Here is a 17,778-nt window from a genome sequence, read left to right on the forward strand (position 1 = left end):
CATTTAAATGTATATTTTATACAGTGGATAGTACAGAACATTTTCAGAAAAGAGGAATATATGAAATCATTTGTCTCTGGATTATTTTTTATTCCAAATACACACAAAGTGGAATATAGTATATTTATTTATATAGCACTTTTTTTAGCACAGAGTGCTTCCCAAAGTAGTAATAGTAGAACTGAAGTTTAGAATTGCTTTTGGCATGTACTAAGCTTTAAAATGACTTCTCTGATGCCTAGATTCTCTGAGAACTAAATTTCCCATGAAAGCAAAAGCTACAGTACCATTTCATAGTTAGTGATGCTTGTTGCAAGGATGCATATTGTTAGAGATAATAGAGACTACATTATATAACGTTTGGGATACGCAACGGGAAAGCATGAACGCTGAGGTATTTGTCCTTCGATATTTTCCGTACATGCTTCAAAGACTTCCTTTCAAGACCTGCAACGCTGAGGAAAGGTATATAGGATCGGTGTCGTTGACCATTTTATTAATTAGGTGAGTAAATTTTAATCTTCTCCGAAGAATTACAGAATTGCATTTTGCATGGCATAAACTAGTGGACTCGCATAGACAATTAAGATGGTTTATGCGTGTGCAAGGCAAGGTAACGGCTAATGTTAGCCAACTTACTCCAGCCTAAGCATGTGGATTTCGCTTCTCCTAGTGCTGATATATTTGTTAGTTTCGTGTCTTAGGTAAAATAAATATTCTGTTGAGGTGACTGAAAGGTGTGTATTAAGCTAACCAACTAACTGTAGGTCATGATATACAAGTTACTTCTACTAACTTAATAGTAAATATGAGGAGTCTCTTCTATGACACGTGAAAGTCTCAGCTTGGTTAAGTTAACGCACTGCTAACATTGAAGGTGCTGTTAACTGTGGAGACAGGCGAGGCTGTATTGGTTAGTTATTACTAGATACAACTTTACAGTGGACTATCTACCACAGTATTCGGACATTAAAAAGATTATAACTTTACTTTTGTTTGATGTTGGCGAATTTAAGGTAGAATGGCCAGTTTTGGAGCAACTTGCAGCCCAGCGCCACCCCACATTAGCTTTAGTAGCACTCAGTCGGAGGAGGCGGCTAATGGTAAGTCTTTACAGTTTTAGTTTGGATTATTCCCACACTTGATGTATTGTTGATTGTGTTTTTTCTAACCATTAGTCCACTATTAGGGAGCCGGGGATATGTCCTTTATGGATAATATTTATTTTCATGTTCATTCCAGGGGATGACATCTGGAACCCAGATAGGCTAGTAAAGTGCCCCTATGACCCCAACCACATGATACGCCAGTGTCGCTTTCCCTACCACATTCTTAAGTGCAAAAAGGTTGGACAGTTGTATTCACGAGTTGTATTCACAGTTGTATTTATGCCAAACATTCAATTATTTTAATGTGGAAGCTTCAAATGGCTGTATTGTGTGTCTAAGTACTGATAGGATATGCCAGTCTGCTTTTTGTGATTGTCATTAGAATGTAAACCTAAAGCAAACTTGCAAAGAGCACACATTTTATCTGCTTGAATGTGAAGAGTTTAATTATAAAGTTCATTAAATCCTGTAATCCACTTCTTAACCATGTTAATATAGAACCATCCCGAAATGGAGAGCGAGTTAAGGACATGCCCTTACAATGCGCGGCACATCATTTTGAAGGATGAGCTATCCGCCCACATGGCTGTCTGTGTTGATAGGCAATCGGTGATTGACGGTAAAGTCTCCTTCAGCTGTGTGATGATACTCTGTGTGTGTGTGGGGGGGGGGTTGGATTTGTCAGATGTTTATTTGCCAGAGAGTATATTTTTTGCTTCAACAGAACTGGGAGGTAATTCCGAGGTGCAAAAGAAATACTCAATACCGGTCAATACAACTGCTTTTCCCACCAGTGAAGACTGGGACAAAGGTGAGACGGATTCTGTAGTGGGAGTTCAGACTTTTAACATTGTTATTCTGTCTTGGAAGAAAATATCTCTCAAGTCTCTTCGTTTGGCTAATTTGTTGATGTCTGACCAACAGAGGTGGAGACGGCCATTGCGTCTCCGTTTGTGTGGGGAGTGACATCTCAGATCAGCCACAGGTCAGTTTGCCACATGAGCTTGCTGGGGTCTTCCTGGCTTTTGTGGGTGTGTGAGGTTCATGGGGACATACATTTTTTTCAGGCTAGGATGAAATGTTGATATTTTAATTTGGTTCTTAGTGGAGCGCCTCTATGTGCAAGCTTAATGGAAGAAACTGAAGGCACAATTTTCTTTTGTAAAGGCAGGTTTAGACTTGGGTAACACCAAGCATTGCTATACTATGTAGTATCAAAACCATTAACGGTAACACTTGTCACCTAGCTGCTGCTTTATTTTTATTTTAAAAGGCATGTCACTTGATGTTAGCAACTTTTATATCTCTAATGGTCTAATTCTTAACCCATTAGTCTTTTTTTCCTTCAAAGATGGGAGGGTGACGTAGAGGTGTCCAAATGCAGTAGCCAGCAGCTAGTCAGGCTTCCATATAACTACTTCCTATATTCTCTTCTGCAGCCCGGAAGTCACAAACAATCTGGCTCCTGGACTTCGCACCCCACACGTGCTCCCATGGAAATAATCAACATATGTTGTCTTGTGATTGAGACCTGCAGGTGTGGTCTGGAGTAACAGGTGCATGATCATCCACTTTTTCTTTTATTATAGCTTTCTGACTCTAGAGTATAAAAAAGGCCACAAGGTGACAGATGTATCTACTCTGGATCTTATCAGCCTTCTTTTTCAAGGGGAGTTTCAAGATATTCAGGCACAATTTGTTTATTCTGAATGGTTAATACACTGGTTTTCCTAAGTAACTTGGAGACTTGTGAAATTTGGTTTAGGAAGTAAAGTTCATGTCAACTTTGTTTTAATTTTAATAGGTGTCTTGATATTTAGTGTTTTTTCCTTGAAGTAACGATTAAAATGACACATGGGCCTAGTTAAAACATGGAGAGACTTCTGTGGGCTTTTAAGGAGAATTGTTGATTGTTGGCACCATGTATAAATGTTCAATACCAGGCCCACATGGTTAAAACCCATGTATTCACCATCACCACCCCTTCCCTAAACGAATAAATCAATAATGGATAAGATTTGTCTTATTGTATATTTTATGGATGAATGCAAATCATAAACTCAGTGGTCCTCAGTAGTATCAATAAATAAGACCTCTGAATTTGGTCGCCAGACATCATGGTGATTAAATTATTTCGTTAAATTGTAGTTAGCTGTAGATGTGCTTAGAGACCAGTGGATTGGTGCATACAAATGGAGGCTACAGATTAATGTCGTACAAAACTTTTCTGCACAACTATGGTATAAAGGTGAAATGCTGTTTGAGTACTGAAATGGTGTATTTTATTAAGTAAATCTCCCAGCCCAAATATGGTTAATTTTACATCTCAATTTGTAACCTCGTAGAAATAAAATTACTTAATTTGCATTCGGGAAAACAATCACGTCAGGCAAAGTTATACTTGTACAGTCCCCATTTTACATGTTTCACCAATACTGCCTTGCAGTAATGGGGCGCGTTTCCCAAACCCATAGTTGCTTACTAAGTTAGCAACTTTGTTGGCAATGGGAAATTGCATTGCAAACAACTAAGTTACTAACAGGTTAGCAACTATGGTTTTGGGAAACGTGCCCCTGGTCAGTCTGCTCTCATCCCCACAAAAGTATTTAGTGTGGTAAATGTACAAACATGACAACTCTTCCATAGGAAACCACTTCTGATGAGAACAATTTAAATAATAATCATTTCCACCCAGTTTGGTTCAATCTTTGACCCAACTTTTGATTCACCACCTTGACGATAATAGAAAAAGATATAGCAAGTTATGCATATTTCCAGATTGAGTTTAATTAAACTGTATAACGCAACAAAGTACCAAAGCCTTTTCTGCCAGAAATGTGAATCCTGTCATTTACACACCTGTATGGGACTCACAATGGGAGGTACATTTTAAAAAACAACTTTAAAGCCCAATGTGAGATCTGGGTCTCTGACTGTGAACTGGCCCAACTATTGGCACGATTATCCTGTAGCGGCAACCAAGCTTAAGCGCTGGGGCTCTGTTCGGTACTGAGCTGTGCTCTGAAAGTTCTGATCGGGTGCCAGGTTGATGCGGCGTACGTTGAGGTCTGAAGCAAATGTCCGGGCCCGCTGGTAGAAGAAAAGCGACAGCTCGCGGTCCATGAGGAAGTTATGGTAGATGGTGGCCAGACGGGTGCACAGGTTCAGCTGGGCCTTCTTATTGCCCAGATCCATGGCGGCCGCCAAGGCCAGGTGGTAGTATCCAGCAGCATCAAAGGGGTCCTGGGGAAAGAATTGGGCTGGTAAGTGGAATGTGTTGTGTGTTTGTTTTATTCCTACATGAACATGCAAATAAATAAATACACACAGAAATAATACATTTACACACTAATGTGGCTGTGTGGCACGCACATGTTCTCCTCACTTGACTCACCATGACTAGGTACAGTGTAACCGTTTGAAAACATCTGTGTATTCAACAAAATAGGATTTTGTGCATTTGCTTTAAAAACAATGGAGAATAATACAGTGGAACCTTGATCACAATTGTTGCTCATGCAGCCTCTCACCTTGAGATCATAAAAGATGATGTCCCCTAAGGTCTGGTAGACTCTGACATAGTACAAGGTCTCCTCATCATACTGTAGTGGAGTGGGACAGAGGGACAGCGCCTTCAGGTAGTTGTGCTCAGCCATCTCAAACTGACCCAGGCAGTGGTACAGTGTGGCCAGACGATGGAACGCAACCCTCTCATTCAGATGATCTCCTGCAGCCAACATGTTTCTCATGTGATTATTAATGCATGAAATAAATCGCTACCCCCAGTCGAGAAATATTCCTTAATACTCAGAATAGAGAAAGCATAGTTAATCAAAACTGTCAATATAAAGATCTTGAATTTCCCCTGGGGATCAATAAAGTATCTCTCTATCTCTCTTGTTCTTGTTGTATATTACAGTTTTTCTCAGTCGCTTTGGTGCTTTTTTCAGATCAGAATGAAAATTCTCATAACTATTAGTTCAACCTCCACAACATTTAGTCATTTGTGCACATCATAGTAGCAATTTCTCCTTCCTCTGAACAAATTGCAAATACTTTTGGACATGTATCAGTTGCTTTCATACAATTCTCTGCTGTTTTTTAACATTATCATTTGCTTATGTCATGTCAGTCAAAATTAACTATACTTATGAATGCTGAATAGTCGTTCCCAATAAAACTAATAGTCTTCATTTCATTGCTTGAGTCATTACATACAAAATTGTTGAACTAGTTATCAAATTCTGTCACAGTGCTGTAGAATTGCAAAGAGCATACAGTAAAAATGTATGCATTCAGTGTCTTGTACTCACTTACTCACCTAACTACAGCAATGTGTAACTTTACTGTAGTTTTCAAATGGCTGTACAAGTACTGTATAGTGCTGTCTTGAGCATGTTCAGGTAGTGTCACCGAGTTCTGACCTTTTTTTGCATTGGAAAACACTGAGAGAACTGTCATAATGAAAACATGACAAAGCCATTTGACTATCTTGTTCATAAACGATGGTGTCAAGACTTCTCATTTTGATGACACTGACAGTTTCATTGACATGAATACCTGCTTTTGAGGAATGGACTATCCATTTTGAGCAAGTGACGTGCTTTTGCAGGTCATCCACTAGGTTTTGCAGTTTGCACTAATTGTTTTGAGAATTGCCCTAACTTCTGTGCAAATGTTAATAGTGATGTGAGAAAAGCACCAAAGCGACTGAGAAAAACTGTAAATAGCTCTAAACTCAATCCAGTATAGTAATACCATGTGACATCTAGTGGTCAATAGGGGTTAGCTTCATAATTCTGGCCATAGAACATGTCAGATGAGTGTGTGTGTGCGCCAGCCATCATACCGAGTGAAATACTGAGATCCAGTGCAGTCTGGGCGAACTCCACAGCCTCCTCGCACACTCGCATCTTTAGTAAGAGCTCGGCCAGTTTATTACACAACCTCAGCTGGGAGTACACACTGCCTGTCTTCACAGCGATGGGGAGGGCACGATCCTGATTACGCACACGCACAAGCGCACAGACACATAGAGATAAGTGGGCCATTAGTTTCAAGTTACTGTTCACATTGTACATAAAAACTCTCATGGTGCTGTAAAGAAATAAACATTTACAAGGCAACTGCAATAAGTGTTAAAATCTTGAACGGTGAGGTCACAGCAAATACAAATCACATGAAATCACATGACCATTTGTAAAGGCTATGAGACTGAAGATAGACAATTTGTCCGCTCTTTTGTATCTTTCAATAGAAAATTGGTCAGCCACACTTCTCTCCATATCATATTATATTATTATTACCATATACAGCTCAGGAAAAAATTAAGAGACCACTGCATATTTTTCTGATGTCATCCTACGGTTGATGACCGTCAACTCATTCGATTGTCACTCAGTAACTATAGGATGACATCAGGAAAATATACAGTGGTCTCTTAATTTTTTTCCAGAGCTGTATAGGCTTATGTGAGGTGTGCGAGGGAGCGGTGCTTTAGTGCGCCCACTATCAACTTTTCTAGCGTGAATGAATGAATAATAATCCTGAAACCTAGACGCACCCTAGTGGCAGCAAATGTAACTTGCAGCCAGGGTAATAATCCTGTACAAAGAATGGGCTGTACTAGTGTGGCTTATGAGTGAAATGGAAAGCGTTCCCTACCCTGTAGAAGCAGACGGCCTTGTCTCTCTCCGCTGTGCTGTTGAAGAAGATGTCGCCCGCAGCCTCCAGCAGCTCCAGGATGAACTGAGTGTCTCCCGTGCTCAGTCCCACGTCCTGTGCCACCTGTGAGTCACAATCGGGTCATTTGAACCCCCTCTTATTTATCCTCCGAAATGCAACGTATTGTGTCTTTCGTAAAAAATTCAAAGGAATATCCAAGGTATAAGGTACATCTTAAGCTCTTCATCAGACTTCAGCAGTCTTTGACACAACTTTAACCAAACTGACACAAATATGTCGATTTGACTGGGTTTGTTTGCCATGGCGGTTTTCTCAGGGTACCTGCACGTGGAGCTCCACTAGTTCTGTCTGCCTCAGGATGTGATAGATCTTCCCAGCCTGCAGCCAGGCTCTGGCCTCCTTCCTCCTCATGCCCAGGTCTATGAAGATGCCCAGGCTCTGCTTGGTGTGCTCCAGTGCTGACCTGTTGGCCCTACAGCACAAACAAATTCTAAGACTGAGGCACTTATAATACATTCAGTAATAACTCAATGGGAAGAAGATAAATGTGCTTGCTAACTAATGTTGTGTTAGTATAGTATAGAGTCTTTTATTGTCCTATAAGGATATTCTTTTTCACACATCATTACATTCCAAACAAAGACAGCAGCATCTGATATTAATGTACATGCAGGATATAAACATTTTATAAGACATCATACATCCTTATAGCATATGAAAGTCTACACATGTCAGAATAGAGTTTGCTGTAGATTAGAATCATCATATACTGTATTGTATTATGTAGAAAAGGATGGTAAACAGGCTTTAGTAATTGTTAGAAACTATAATACAAATCAGTTGGATGCTATATTGCTAAAATTGTAGTGTAATGTAACGTTGACAAAAGCTCACTTTTCTGTGCCCAGCCCTAGGTACAGTTGACTGATGGTCTCCAAAATGTCTGCCTCCACGCTGCGATCCCCCATGTGGTGCACTAGAGCCAGTTGGTGTTCATTGTAGATGATGCACTGGGCCTCATTTGGACATACCTGACCGTACAGGTGACACAAGTGACGAGTGGCCTTGAGCTGACCTGAAAGAGGTGAGGAAGACAATAAGGCATTCCAAATGGTGTAGTATTCTACTCTGGTCAGTTGAATTAGTCCCTTTGATGAACTGTAGCATTCTGTGAATTCCTGAGTGGCATTCAAGAACTTATATATTTTTTTACATTGAATTTATTTAATTGAATTTAATTACTGAAGGTAGTTAGTAAATAGGTAGAGAAAAAAAAGCTAAATATTTCTAGTTAATGTAACTTTTAATTGAGTTAATTTCTCATTCATTAATAATTGAATGTTGAAGATTATGCTAGATCTGAGATTAGTCATTAGGCGCACACTATATAGAGATTGATAGAGCTAAATACATAGATACCTTTATCCTGAGGAATTTAAAGTTCTAGTGGACAAACAGAACATGATTTCAGAACCCTGCACCACTTACTCTCTGATTGTCCTGAGTGGATGGCGAGCAGCAGGCTCCACTCGTAGTAGATCTTCCCTCTCTCGTGGTAACCCTGGGAGACGTAATGCTGGCCCAGCTCCAGCAGCACGGTGATGAAGCTCAGCTCGTGGCCATCCAGCTCGTCCTCCTCCAGCTCCGAGAAGAGCTCTACCGCCTGGACCAGGTGCTCCTCGGCCAGGCCCCTGGCTTTGGCCCTCAGGCAGAGGAGGCCCAGGTTGGCCAGCGCCACGGCCCAGTTGTGCCGGTCCTCGAACTCCTCGCACACCTCCACCGCCGCCCGGTAGCTCTCGGCGGCGTGCCGGAGGTTGCCGGTGCGCCGCAGGGCGATGGCCCGCATGTTGTACACCACGCCCTCCTGCTGCGTGGTGCAGTGCTCGGGCAGAGAGGCCAGCACCGCGTCCAGCACGTCCAGGGCCACGTGGGGCCGCCCGCTGCACACGTACAGCCAGGCCAGCCAGACCAGCGCGTCCGCGGCGTCGCCCTGGCTCATCCCGGACGACGCGCCCAAGCCCAGGAGGAACGCCCGCATGTAGCCCACGGCGCGGTCGGGCAGGCCGTGCTGGTGGAACAGCTGCGAGAGGCAGAGTGCATGGACGTGAGCCAAGGGAAGCTCTGAGCCTTCGTGAGCCAGGTGAACTGCTCTGGTCAGGTAGGGGACAACCTGTGCGGGGACAGTGACGCCATAGAGCTGGGGCGTGTTCTCCAGCAGCAGGGAGATGCTGCACAGGCAGTCCGAGAGCGTGGTGGACGTCTGCAGCGAGGCTTGGTGCGCCGAGCTGACCGCCAGGTGGGGCAAGCTTAAGTCGCTGTACAGTCTCCCTAGCAGCAGGTAGCCGTGGCTACGGATCCCCTGGCGGACTCCCGAGAGCTGACCGGAGAGGATCTGAAACCTCTCCAGGAAGGCCACGGCGCTCGCGGCCTCTCCGAGCTTCAGGTGGAGCTTGGCCATCAGGAAACAGCTCCGTGCCTCGGCAGGCTTGTTGCCGGACAAGATGGCCTTTTTCAGGAGGAACTTGAGCACCTCGGGATCCTCTGTGCCCGAGATGGCGTCGGGCACGCCCATCAACAGCGCGGCCAGGCGCTCCGACAGGGCAAAGTACTTCTCCGTGTTCTTCTGCGTCAGGTAAATGAGCGCCAGGTTGGTGTAGAGCGCAGACAACATGGGCATGTCCGAGAAGGAGTCCATGGGGACGCTCAGGGCCTCCTCGTAGTAGACCCGAGCCTGGGAGAACTTGGAGCGGCTGGCGCACATCTGGCCCAGCAGGAAGCAGATCCGGCTCTGAGCCCACGACTGCCGCTTCTTCCTGGCCGTTTCCCTGGCAACGCCCAGGTAAGCCACCAGCTCCTCCTCGTCGGCGTGACCGTGGAAGCACAACATGAGGAATTCTGGGTAAGAGGTGTACAGGGACCGTAGCTCCTCACGGAAATCGCGGCCGCCCAGGAAAGACAGGAGGGAGTGGTACCCGTCGGTACTGGCGCCCTCTGCTTCAGAGCAGACAGTGAAGGTTGGCATGTCCTTGCTGTCCACCACCTTGTCTGAGGACACGTCAGTTCCTTCAGGCTTGTTTGAAGACGACACCATTCCATCAGACTTTGCCAGATTGTGCAGATAATCCACAATTTTATTTTTCAGTTCCACTTCTGTGTTGGCGTTCACATCTCCATCTTCTGATCGGTGAACTGCTAAAACATAACATTCAGGTATTTTTCTGACTGTTTATCTGCTTTCCATCAGTTGTATATGAATCTATACATACATACTATATAGCTCAAGAGGTTACTTACAAAATTACTTACTTTTGCTTGAAATAGGAAGGGAGTCACTGATCAAATCTGGTATAAATAAAACATGTAACATTATCAATTATAATAGGGCAAAATTCAATGTTGTAATGTGTCAGACACAAGCAGTAGATTAGATTTCAGCTGAATGGGCCACAGGCCTAGCCTGACGAGCCAGACCCACATTAAAATGTAGGGTCTGGGCACTCACCGTTCGCAGTGCTCAGTCCGAGGGGCGGGATAATCAGTTGTCTTTCAAATTCCCTCTGCACGCAATAGGACAGCGGCAGCGCTATGAGTCCCATACGTTTCCCACCAGCGGAGCTAGTTGGCTAGTTCAAACGTTTGCCAACTTAATAAAAGCTTAACTCGTGTCACACTGTTCGCCAGCAGCAACATCCATCTTATTTGTTTTCAAGTAGCAGGGAATTCAAGCCAAACCGTTGCCATCAATCATTATGTTAAGCCCACCTAACGACTCTATACACGATTTCATTGGCCTGATTAAGTTTCGATTTCTGGAGCCCACAAGCAAACAGAGAGTTGCTAGACTAGCCCTGGCAGCAAATGTAATTTGCTGCCGCTAGGGGCGCGTCTAGATTTCTAGGCTACCACAGGCCTTCTCTTCACTCTCTCAGGCTAGTGTCCTTAGAATAGTGTCCTCAGAACTGAGGAAGTTCAGGCAACATCGAAACTGTCTGTAGGGTTTAGATTGGGCCATTCATTGTTGACTTTGTGTTAGTGTCCTCTCTGTCTCTGTTCACATAGTTCAGTCCAGGTCAGTGTCAGCTGTAGCTTATGAATCATAATGTCATGTTTAATAATTAAGGAAGAGATCATTGTTCTTTGTCTGTACTTGGCCCTTTTAAGCTTTGTAACTAGATCAAGTCACAAAATGGTTTCTGAATGTAATTAAGAAAAAAACTAATTTTAATTTCTAATTTAAATGTATTTTAAATTGAATGATAATGGAACAAGTTGGATATCATTTGTCAGTTAAAATAGGGGTTCTTTTGAACTGCTGTATCAGTCCTTGAAGCTTTGAGGCTTATTCTTCTGCTCTGTTAAATAACAAGACATTTCATTACAAGACTTCGGGAATTTGCCCAATTCTTACCAAGTTGGTAGACAGTCCCAACATCACTCTGGGATGTCTTTTTCAACAAGTTAATTGTCTCCTCCTTAATTTTGTCCTGTTCCAGTTTGAGGAACAACCTGTCTTCTGTGCTTAGAAACAGATCTGTTGACCTATAGAGAGTAAATTAAGTAATTAAAAAAAAAAAAAAAACAGTTATTCAATATCAGACGGTATTCAATGCCAATTAACTACGAGACATTCAGTATTTTACAGTGCCCTATAAAAAACGGAAGGTGTATGAAGTCAGAGTGATGGTAAATAATTGGTTGTTCAACAGGTAATATAATATGTGGATTGCCATAGTGTTTCAAGAACAAAGATTCAGATGACAAGCATTTAAGAGGAACTTTGTATCCATCTTTATATACGGTAAGTGTACTGCTTACATACTTACTCACAAAGAGTATCTGTGGGTTTGACCAGATGTATCTGCACCAGTCCAACATCTCCATTGGTCTCCCTCCTCCCTAGGAACCACTGGTAGCAGGACGCCAGCAGCCCCACCACAGTGATGTGATCCCCCGCCTCAAAGCTCAGCTCGTCTGGAGCGTTGGCGTCATGATCTCCTGTGGCCACACAGGCACCTGTGGCTGAGAGGGACCAGAGTGTTTAGTCTTGAGTGGCGTGAGGTTATTCTGAAAGGTAAGACAATACACCTTTACTGTCTGAAGTAGAAATACTCCTTGGCATCTCTGTATATAACACACATATTTTCATTTGTGTGTCAGGTCCATAAGTGTTTGGACAGTAAAACAAATTTCATCATTTTGCCTCATTTAAGTGTGTCAATCAAGGTGTGCTTGAAGTGTGGACTTTCAGCTTTAATTGAAGTGTTTGAGCAAAATTATAGCATTAGCCATTTTGGAATTGCACCTATTTTTATGCATTGTCAACCCATTTTTACAAAATTACATTTCACATTTTGAACAATGTTCACACATAAATTATATGTTTATAGAATATTTGTAATGTAATAGAAATGTTTAATATGTGGTGTATTATAAGGAAATACAAAGACAGAGTACTGGGTAAGAGTATGTATGCACACATAATTTGGATATGGCTCAGTCTTACCAAGCTGATAAGGGAAACTGTGAGTTACTTTTCCATTGCCAACTATGGTACCTTCAGGACATGACTTTAGAAACCACCTGTAAAAATATATCAAATACCATTTGATTCTGGCAAAATAAATACAGTAGTTTGCATTCAATGGCCAGAGACACCCCTCATTGTTTTAAAATAACAGGCTGTATCTTTAAGGCAATGGTGAGATTAAAAAAACGTAGGGTAAGGCCCTTATGTAAACATTGCAGTGCAGAGGCCCTTTGTGCGTTAATCTTTCCCTCCTTACTCACTCATAGAAAGGGATAACTGGCTCCAGGGCTGGTTTAGGTTTGGTTCCACGAGACCCGTCTGCCAAAGACAGCACTGTCCACCCTGAGCCCAGAAAAGGTGGCTCAAAAAGGGCGATGTCGCCTTTCTCCAAATAAAGGTCACTTCCTGACGTTGAGCTGTCAAACATTTGGTTGGAAGTGCACGATGCAAAGAAAGATCCTAATGGACACGCATGAAAACATCAATATACTTTGTTACCGACATGATTGCGTTAGAAAGAATATGGAAATGCTACACTGAACATATTGCAAATACTGACAAATTATGAAAATACAGAGGGAATTTTGAAAATAATGTACATTGCGGCTTAGTGAGAGGATCTTTGCTAATCGATGATGAACATACCTTCTTGCATGAGGATGCCTCTGTACATGAGATTCATGGTCTCCTCTTTGATGGAAATTTCTATCCCAGCATCCTCTTGGTCCAGCGAGTTCAGCCAGAAGTTCTGGTCCAGCAGCAAAATCTCCATGCACTGACCCAGGAATCCTGGAGTGTCGGGGGTGTACAAAATTAAAAGCGAAGGAACTTTAGATGCAAAACCTTACATGTTTCCACTGATTAATGTGTGTCAATAACTACGAATAACTAAAATTAGCATCAGGTTAGGTAACATTTTGCCTGAGCAACCATATTATAGACTATAATATTAGTATTTCATAGTATAGTATTGGATCACAAACCCATTTTGTAATATGTGTTGAACTTCCAGATTTCCTCAAAGGTTTTGAAGGTGACATTTATGATGTTCTCGTCACTGTTTATAGTTAACAGATGGGCGGAGAGTTCCTAACAGAAAGATGAAAGACAGAATTGTGTACAGAGACAAAAACTCACATTTGGTTACTCTGGCTCTTGAAATGTTTTCATTTTCTAAATAATGGGCAAATGAATTGTGAGCTGTCAAAACATCTTTGATCCACTAAGTGTAACGTGTAGGAAGGAAAATGTTTTTGCCTGATTCTATTTGAGGTTCTTCCATTTGGTCAGCAGTTTGGTCTTCTTAGAGTCAGCAACATATCAATGACATTTCAGATTTTAACTGATGCATATCTTGCCCCTCTATGGCTTACCACAAAAGTCCTTAAAATCACATTACAAAACACATTATTTGTTTAAATATCACCTGAACACCCCCCCACTCCTTCCCAACCCTTCATTTGTCTCCTTAAGTAAGTAAAGTTCTCCTTAATAGACAACCACTTAATTACATTTAAATCCATGCATAAATCTGAAAAAACAATATATTTTTCCTAATGAGATACAGTCGACATAGAAGACTGTTGCTAGATTGTAATGTGTAGTGATTCTTTCATCATGAGTGATGAACAATTGGAAAGTAAATGTGTGTGCTTCCATTAATGGCTTTCTTAATGTGTTGTATGGTGTAGTTTTATGTGTTGGATGAGCCTTACTGAGAGCAGGGTCGTGACCTTCCCGGGGTCAGCTTCCAGCAGACGGAGCTTCCCTCTCAGCACATCCTGTGCCCACTCGCTGTCAGGAAGCCTGTCCGGCCCTTGCACCATAGCCAGCTGCAAAGACAGCACTGCAACAGGAAATGGCAGCGATCAAATGGACACATATCTCCCCAAAAAGCCACCAACTGAGAATAAATGCCCTCTAACTATAAATGCCCTAACTAACAGTTAGCAGTGGCCCTTCATCTGCTTTTATAAGTCAGCTCACCCAATTCCGGAACTAGAAATCTAGGTGGCACATACACAATCCATCATAGAGATGTGTTCAATAAGCAAAAACACTGTAGGCCTATGTTTGCTTCTTCACTGCTGACTAATGTTTTAACTACAGTAAGGCATTTTAGGGACCTACACTGACATCAATAAAGTAATCTCAGGAACTTCATGACACTATAAAAACAGTTCACATTCCTCTTGGGAATACATTGAAGACCAGAGTGGTCAAAAAGTACAGACAACATTTATACCCTATAGTAGTAACCTGAGTTGTATTCATATAAAGCTCTTTTGTGTATGGTCTGATGCGACTCTTACTAAACTTAAGAATTAATGAATGACCCAAAAGTCTTCAGGTCCAAGGTATAGTCTTGTTCAACTATGGTCTGTTTTCTGTCTGGGTGTGATCATTAACCTCAGGAGACCCAAAGCAGGCATAATAGCACTGGTGTGTTTATGATGGAAACGCTGCACAGAAGTGGTGGAACCTGAACCTGTAAATAGTGGCCTGAACATCATAATGTTCCTTAAAGGAATGTCAGAAGTAAGGAAATGTTGCTTTTACCAGCAGAAGGGGAAACAGTAACAAATGTATTCTTACAAAAGTATTCTTTTTGCACTTACTAGACAGCTTGTCTAAATACATACAGGCTATGTGACAGAAATTTGCCGTAACCCTACAGTCACTCATAGAGTTAGGCACACACATAATAGGCTTTCTCTATTTACATAAAACACATACATGTATTCCCATTTAAAACCGCAATGTACAGGCCATAACAGACATATGGTTATGGTAATGATAATGGAATTACCAGTGGGTATGTTGTCATCAGAAGTTGAGCACTGGCGTTTGATGCTTCCAGTGCCTTTTGAAGACTTTTGCTCTGAAATGAAGACACCACAGGCTTTGCCACTTGGATTCAATATAGGCTATCACTTTATCTCCATGAGTAGCTATGCATAGCCTTCTAGTAAAGACTGGCACTGATCAAGTGTGCTATGTAAACAATGTTGATTATTTTGAGATTATACAATTTATACAGTGCTAGAGGCCTAATTAGATTAGTTCTATTATTTTGTCTATTAGAATAAATGATAACTTCAGAACCACACATATTTTCTGATAGCCTAACTGACTTCAGTTCATACCTACATACATAATAATTCATAAGTAGGCTTTAAAGGATTTATAATGACTGCACGAACGACAATAAGTCCCTTTGAACCTACCCATGTCCCTGGTGCCGTGGGAGTCCTTGTTTAAATCCAGGTCATGGTCCGAATATATCTCTGCTGCAGATAGTTCACGACGAAGTCTTCGACCTGTTCGAGCAGTTTCATATTCTACCCCGTTCCCGACTTGAGCAATGGAATTTCGATGTACAGCTGTTGACATCTTTGTTAAGAATGAAAGCGTTACTGAGGCGTGGGCAAGCGTGTCCCCATCACGCGCTCTTCACACCCTAAACGATTCATAAACTAGGTAGAAACAGTGAGGTTTGCACAAGTTGCGGATGTCTTCATGGTGCGCAGTTCGCAGACGAAACGACCATGACTGGGTTAGTGGTGAAACTAAAGCGCACAATTCAGTTACAGCTTCCCAGACGTATCGCAGCAGTCAACAATTCAACTTTAATTGGCACGGTTGACTCTGTTGTTTAGAGACTTTCATAACAGTTATTTGCTCAGTCAGTGATCATTAACCAGTTAAAGTAGCCTGCATGCATTTTCCTCCAAATTCGTTTGCTTAACAGAAAAGGGCACCTAGCCGTTTTCTGGACATGCAGGACCAGGCGTAATGCCAAGTTGATGTGTCAGTGTACCGTAGGGCATGACAGTCAGACACATCTAAGTGCCTTCCTCTCAAGTTTTTTTTCCATTAAGTTTCTCCAAAAACAGAACTTAGGCTATCCCTTTCCAAGTCCAGAGTATAAAGTACGCTATTCAGTTGTGTAGGCCTAATCTATGAATAAAATCACTCATGCTTATAAATGTGGCAAACATTGTATTTTTTAGAGCAGTGGTTCTCAACCTTTTTTCAGTGATGTACCCCCTGTGAAATATTTTTTCAGCCAAGAACCTTCTAACCAGCGCAAAGCATTTTTAGTTGAGAAAAAAAAAGACTTAAAACAGAGCGCTGTGACATCAGTGTCTAATTTATTAAACTTTGGAACCATGACTCCATCCATAAACTTCAACCACGACTCCATCGTTTGAGTTTTGACAGTGATAGACAGGTGATGGCGGGTTTCCTGACATATTTCTTAAGTAATTGTTTTTAAGGTATTTTGGCATGGATCTACTTTTTAAATCTATGCATATTTTAACCGCTGTTTTTAGGGCATTTTCACTACCTTTTATTTATAAGGATTTATTCTGGTCATTGTAAGTGCCACACACACATATTATAGCCTATTGTTTGTTTGTTTTTTCAGCAGAATCTAGGCTATCCAGATCTGCCATCATTTCATGTATTAGTACTAGCATTGATTTTATTTTGATTTTTAAAAAATTAAAATATAAAAGGCATATTATAAAAAAAATATTTATTTTGATATGTATCTCACCACAGCAAGCTAGCTCTTCATGCATTTCATGTGTGTGTGGGGCAGACTGTCCTGAATCTGGCAAGATCATTCATTGCCATGGTGGAGGAATTCTCTAGGGCTGAGCAATTTACTGACATATGTGGTGTGTGCCTTACAGAAGTAAGTGCCATTTTTTATTTAGTGATTTAATGACCTTTCTGCGCTCCATATCTGTGACAAAAACTGATCTGACCTGACTTGACCCGAGTTTACGTGTTATAGCCTGTGTGTGCCTATCTGCACTCATGTTTCTCTACAACTTCTTACTGCATTGCCATGAACAAAGTAAAGGCAAAAAAGGTGTTTCTTTCCCGAAAAAAATGGGATGCAATATGAGCCTTGAATTGGATGCCAGGAATTTGGTAGGATCTCAAAACGAACATTCTGTGCCAAAGAGAAACACACAATAGCGTTGGATTATAAACATGCTTTGCTACAAAAACAGAAAAAAAAACGTGAGGTAAGTCGAGCTATATGAAGTTATTATTTGCTGTCATTTCGTCTGTTTTATAACCCAGAAGGATGTACTTGGTATCAATAGCTCCGTGTCTCCTCTTTCATCTGACATGCGTGGCATAGCTAGGCTATCTATCCGACACAGGTCAAGTCATTCAAACGAGAGTAAGGGGTGTGCAGCATTGGTTTTTGTACATGAAGTTATTATTTTGTAGTCACTTCGTCTGGTTTTAAGCCAGAAGGATCAACATACTTGCTATCAATGGATAGCCCTGTGTCTCCTCTTTCATCTGATATGCTTGCCATAGGCCTATCTATGCGTTTACGGGTTCGCGAGTAATTCAAACGAGAGTAATGGGTGCGCAGGAGAACGCAGAGAAGTAAAGCCTAATATGGTGCAATTTAATTTCATGATG

General features: G+C 41.7%; 2 protein-coding genes across 7 annotated transcripts; one reads left to right on the top strand and one right to left on the bottom strand.

Annotated features, from left to right (window-relative positions):
- Positions 1-135: 135 nt before the first annotated feature.
- LOC121690015 (gametocyte-specific factor 1-like) lies at positions 136-3,124 on the top strand. Of its 4 annotated transcripts, none has more exons than XM_042070317.1 (7): positions 136-504; positions 1,017-1,109; positions 1,243-1,346; positions 1,608-1,728; positions 1,834-1,920; positions 2,034-2,094; positions 2,549-3,124. In XM_042070317.1, exons 2-7 carry the CDS (start codon positions 1,022-1,024, stop codon positions 2,610-2,612), a joined length of 525 nt encoding a protein of 174 aa, XP_041926251.1. In that variant the 5' UTR covers positions 136-504; positions 1,017-1,021; the 3' UTR covers positions 2,613-3,124. The 4 variants fall into 4 exon arrangements, with proteins under 4 accessions (XP_041926251.1, XP_041926252.1, XP_041926249.1 ...); XM_042070318.1 differs by having other exon boundaries at positions 143-504; positions 1,017-1,103; XM_042070315.1 differs by lacking the exon at positions 136-504 and adding an exon at positions 574-613.
- A 250-nt stretch (positions 3,125-3,374) lies between these two features.
- On the bottom strand, positions 3,375-16,170 carry LOC121690007 (SH3 domain and tetratricopeptide repeat-containing protein 1). Of its 3 annotated transcripts, none has more exons than XM_042070291.1 (17): positions 15,549-16,170; positions 15,131-15,202; positions 14,037-14,167; positions 13,305-13,410; positions 12,967-13,110; positions 12,582-12,780; positions 12,298-12,374; positions 11,618-11,813; positions 11,203-11,333; positions 10,101-10,136; positions 8,283-9,983; positions 7,689-7,869; positions 7,116-7,266; positions 6,774-6,896; positions 5,959-6,109; positions 4,640-4,836; positions 3,375-4,352 (listed from the first exon to the last, which is right to left on the bottom strand). In XM_042070291.1, the coding sequence occupies exons 1-17, from the start codon at positions 15,712-15,714 to the stop codon at positions 4,071-4,073; spliced, it is 4,044 nt and encodes a 1,347-aa protein (XP_041926225.1). In that variant the 5' UTR covers positions 15,715-16,170; the 3' UTR covers positions 3,375-4,070. The 3 variants fall into 3 exon arrangements, with proteins under 3 accessions (XP_041926225.1, XP_041926223.1, XP_041926226.1); XM_042070289.1 differs by having other exon boundaries at positions 8,283-9,986; positions 15,549-16,169; XM_042070292.1 differs by lacking the exons at positions 15,131-15,202; positions 15,549-16,170 and having other exon boundaries at positions 8,283-9,986; positions 13,305-13,704; positions 14,037-14,160.
- Between the last annotated feature and the right edge of the window lie 1,608 nt (positions 16,171-17,778).

The sequence above is a fragment of the Alosa sapidissima genome, chromosome 18 (genome assembly GCF_018492685.1).
Source record: "Alosa sapidissima isolate fAloSap1 chromosome 18, fAloSap1.pri, whole genome shotgun sequence".
Taxonomy (NCBI): domain Eukaryota; kingdom Metazoa; phylum Chordata; class Actinopteri; order Clupeiformes; family Clupeidae; genus Alosa; species Alosa sapidissima.

Bases quoted from the DNA above. Each gene is read 5' to 3' on its own strand.
- LOC121690015 (XM_042070315.1), top strand. From the start codon at position 589: ATGGTTTATGCGTGTGCAAGGCAAG. The intron at 1,347-1,607 runs GTTGGACAGTTG...ATGTTAATATAG, and splicing joins ACATTCTTAAGTGCAAAAAG to AACCATCCCGAAATGGAGAG. The intron at 1,729-1,833 runs GTAAAGTCTCCT...TTGCTTCAACAG, and splicing joins TAGGCAATCGGTGATTGACG to AACTGGGAGGTAATTCCGAG.
- LOC121690007 (XM_042070289.1), bottom strand. From the start codon at position 15,714: ATGTCAACAGCTGTACATCGAAATTCCATTGCTCAAGTCGGGAACGGG. The intron at 12,375-12,581 runs GTGAGTAAGGAG...ATATTTTTACAG, and splicing joins CCAGTTATCCCTTTCTATGA to GTGGTTTCTAAAGTCATGTC. The intron at 4,353-4,639 runs GTGAGAGGCTGC...TTCTTTCCCCAG, and splicing joins TCATCTTTTATGATCTCAAG to GACCCCTTTGATGCTGCTGG.